General features: G+C 39.8%; 1 protein-coding gene across 3 annotated transcripts in view; it reads right to left on the reverse strand.

The window, feature by feature from the left end:
- LOC107702933 (unconventional myosin-XVI-like) overlaps positions 1–4492 on the reverse strand; it is a 99816-nt gene that overhangs the window by 70239 nt on the left and 25085 nt on the right. For all 3 annotated transcript variants that reach the window (XM_016505392.1, XM_016505384.1, XM_016505402.1), the window contains exons 10-11: positions 3753–3870; positions 2300–2371 (exon numbers count right to left, since the gene is read on the reverse strand). In XM_016505392.1, the coding sequence (XP_016360878.1) occupies positions 2300–2371; positions 3753–3870 (190 nt within the window). The remainder of the gene's footprint in view (positions 1–2299; positions 2372–3752; positions 3871–4492) is intronic.

Consider the following 4492-nt stretch of genomic DNA (forward strand, 5'->3'; position numbering starts at 1 on the left):
GATAAGGGGAGTAACATTTCCGTCACACGCTTGAGGTATTCGGCCAATCACAACGCACTGGATAGCTGGCCAATCACAGCACACCTCGCTTTTCAGACCGATGAGCTTTGTAAAAATCAACGCGTTTCAGAAAGGCGGGGAATAGAGGAGAAACAATAATGTACAGTATGTGGAAAATAATGTTTTTTTTTTTACCTTAAACCACATAAACACATTTCATTACACCAAATACACCAAATAATGTTCTTTTTAGCAACATCATATGACCCCTTTCTTTAACCAGCAACGTCAACCAGCTTCATCAAAAAGACCACGCTGGTTGTTTTGCTGTCCCATCGCTAGACCGTCACTGAACCAGCATTAATCAGCATAGCAGGATCAGTATCTAAATGCAAGCTGATCTTTTAAGTAAAAAACATCAAAACAGCCAGTGACTGCTCAAAACAACAGGGGAACAGAGCAAAGAGGAAAACAAACTGGCGACAGTGTGTCAGATTTTGACTGATATACGCCACATGTGGGTAGCTGAAAAACAAGCGGCCCATTGTTGGTGGTGCTGGCTGAGAGGACATGGCACATGCTAATGTGGAGGACACACAGCGCCCGAACGCTGATGATATGACATTTGATGATGTCAGACACTGAATCACCACATTCGCAATGCCATTCATGGCCAGCCACAGTGCGTCAACATCCAGACGCACACATTGCCAAAGTCTGACCATCAGTCAGTGCCCTGTGATTGCCGCATACCGGAGATGAATGCATCTTCTGCATATATTACACTACACAATCGCACAAAAGCGTGGCGTTACTTTCAATTGTTTACTTGTTTAAGGAATACAATAATCAAAACAACGAATCATCATAAGATTAATTCACTTCAAAATTAAAACTTAAGATTTACTCTCCCTCATGTCTTTTCAAAGCTGTATGACTTTCTTGAAATTACTTGGACCAACTGATTCACTGAAAAGATCTGACTCAAAATAATCGGCTAATTGTGTCATGAATTCTAGAGCTAGGACTTATGTCAAGAATTTAAGACAATATAGATCATTAAAATTTTGATCTTTTTTATCATGCAAAGAAAATATATAGGTTCAGAAGACTTGGAATATAGCGCACCAGTGATATGGACCAGTTTTATATTACTCCAATGCATTGTTTTGGAGATTAAATTATATAAGAATTTAGTTTTTTGGGTGAACTATCCCTATAAAAGGGAGGCATAGATGCATGACAAAGCGAAGGGGACAGAGAGAGACAAATCACAGACAGACACAAGACAATGCCAAGTGTGCTTGTAATTTTAGGCAATAGGTCGGTGTGTCCTCGATGGCTGAATTAGGTTAACATCCAGACATCATGTGATTCATACATACTCCACACTTTTTATATAATGGCACAACATGCACACAGTCTAGACCTCACAAAAGAACTACGTGTTTATGTCTGTGTATTTTGAATGAGAAGGCAGTTATCCAATTGTGTCAAATTGAGCCAAATTGGGCTCACCAGTAACCCAATCCAAGGCCAAACGCTTGAGGCCACATTCATTGATGAGTTTGTCACCGAGCAAAGGCCAGTACATCTCAATGACCGGTGTCAGCAGGCCTCCCGGCAGTGAGATTTACTCCATGCATGGTGTTATCCTAAAAAAGCTGACTTTAAAGGATTAGTTCACTTCCAGAATTAACATTTCCTGATAATTTACTCACCTACATGTCATCCAAGATGTTCATGTCTTTCTTTCTACTATTTTGAAGTTGGAGGAGAAAATAAGATGGAGTTTTTCACCAAACCCTACCTTTTTGAACCGGAATACACAGGCGAAAAGCTAACCTAGCATGACCTTTCCAATGTGATTACGTAATGCGTTAATTTGCGGACGTGCATCGCGGAGCTAGTGCAACTGTGCAAGACGTGCATTTGTGGTTAAAAAGTGCATGCATTTTAATTTTTTTTAGAAAATGACCAATCGTTTTGCTAGATAAGACCCCTATTCCTCGGCTGGGATCGTGAAGAGCCCTTTGAAGCTGCACTGAAACTGCAATCTGGACCTTCAACCTGTTGGCCACCATTGAAGTCCATTATATGGAGAAAAATCTTGGAATGTTTTCCTCAAAGACATTAATTTCTTTGCAACTGAAGACAGAAAGACATTAACATATTGGATGACATGGGGGTGAGTAAATTATCAGGAAATTTCTATTCTGGAAGTGAACTAATCCTTTAATTGACCGTGTTTAGTCTATGTGTTGGTTGATGCTGGTTAAGTGTAAACTGAAGGCTGTACCTTTGAAACACTGCACATCAGAGGTGAGGGCAGAGCCTAGATCTTCAGCGCTCACCTGCAACATCCCAGCCACTGCAGAAAAAAAAAAACACATTCAGACATTTATATGAGTACAAACAGTTACAAATCTAAATTCTGATTGGATGAGCCACGTTTGAAGTCAAAACAAAATTAAATTAAATTAAACAAAATAAAATAAAAGCTCAGAAGCACCCAAATGCTTGGTTTTGCCATTGGGAAAAATGAAAACATACAATATGTCTTTTGAAATCTAAACCTAAAACTAATGTATGCACTGAAATCTCAAACTATGCACTGAATCCAACAGAAATTTGCTGGTTCAAATAAAATAAAGTAAAATAAAATGTTTTTTTTTTTTGTATATATTATTTATAATTATTACAGTGCCACTAAAAAATGTGGGGTCAGTAATTTTTCACAGTTTCCACAAATATATTAAACATAATAAATGTTTTCAGCATAATAATGATATAAGATTATAATAAAAAACATAATAACAATAATAACAACAACATATAACAAAATAAAATAATAATACATGTTCCTTGAGCAGCAAATCAGCATATTAGAATGATTTTTGAATGATCATGTGACACTGAAGACTGTAATGATGCTGAAAATTTAGCTTTACATTACAGGAATAAATTACATTTCACAATATATTCAAATAGAAAACAGCTATTTTAAATTGAAATAATATTTTACAATATTACTATGAAACTCTACAAGCTCACATTACTGTATGTAAATGGCACACTGACCATTTAACAAAGGGTTTAAACGTGGCTCATCCAATCGGATTTCAGAGTCAACATATCATGTTTTAACACATACACAATCCTGCTTTCAACTATGAGTCCAGGCCTCCCATTTACTTCCTATTATGCATTTATATTACTGTTTGCATTCGGCACCTAGTGCACTGTCATTAGTTTGAGTGTGTTTTCGGGTGGATTGTATAATGGGGCATGTTTATCTCACGTATCCACAACGACGGGAACCTCATACGGATGTGAATGTATCAGTTTGTGTATTTGCGTGTGCTGACGTCACTTGTTTACCCAGGCTCGGTATTATGCGTGTCATTATGTAACGCGGAGGGCAGCGAGTGGCCTTTCTGTTCTGCCCCACTGCTCTTCAGGGCTTAAGGAAACAGGTGACCCTGTGCATGTGTGTGGCTAAAAAGAGCGATTAGCACAAAATTGTATGACAGAGTGTGTATGTGTGTGTATTAGAGTAACAGAGAGAGTTTTCCATTGCGTAGCGAGTGTTTCTGCTATTAGGCCACGGTAGAACTGATGTAAACAACCCAGGATGGTGTGTGACAGTTCTTGCTGTGTAGTCACCCGCCCACTTCCCCAGTCTATCCTTCAGACCTTCTGGTGGTGGAGATCGGCCCCTGCTGGCCTCATGCTGCAGCTGCACGACTGACCTCTATCTAGCAGCTGTAAGTCAGACACAAACGCAGTGTCAGCGTCTGTCAGGGCGGTGAAGCGCACATCTCCCAAGTGCAGCAGCGCAGAGAGGACCACAAACAAATTCTCCACCTCCTGAAAGAGAGACAAACAAAGCACTGAGAGTCAGACTGGGCTGGAGATTTCTTTTTCAGGGCAAAAAATAGGCCTCTTGAAAACAAGATCAATTACACAGCACAGTCTAGTTACATTTGTGGGCTGGGTCCAAAATTACAGAATCAATTTTAATTTGATGTTGCTGTTTTGCAACTTATTTTAAAGGGGTCATATGATGCGATTTAAATTGTTCCTTTCTCTTTGGAGTGTTACAAGCCTCTTGGTGCATAAAGAAGATCTGTAAAGTTGCAAAGACTGAAGTCTCAAATCCAAAGAGATATTCTTTATAAAAGTTAAGAGTCTGTCACACCTACCTAAAACGGCTCGTTCTAACACGCCCCCCACATACCTACGTCACTATCTGGGAAGATTTGCATAACGCGCCCAAATGTTCACGCAAAGAAAGAAGGCGTAACTTTTATTCTCGCTGTAGTATTGTTGCCGCCGCCGCCCTGTTGTGAAGGCGCTGTGTGCTTCGTTGTGAAAGCGAAACTACTTTGGTTGGCCTTCCAAATGAGGACGATACCGCTACGTCATGCCTGGAGCTGATCCGTGCTGGTCGCTGAGGAAATACTTCAACTTCGCGCTGTGGATCGCCGGA

This window comes from Sinocyclocheilus anshuiensis, unplaced genomic scaffold (genome assembly GCF_001515605.1).
Source record: "Sinocyclocheilus anshuiensis isolate Anshui unplaced genomic scaffold, SAMN03320099.WGS_v1.1 scaffold1094, whole genome shotgun sequence".
Lineage (NCBI taxonomy): Eukaryota > Metazoa > Chordata > Actinopteri > Cypriniformes > Cyprinidae > Sinocyclocheilus > Sinocyclocheilus anshuiensis.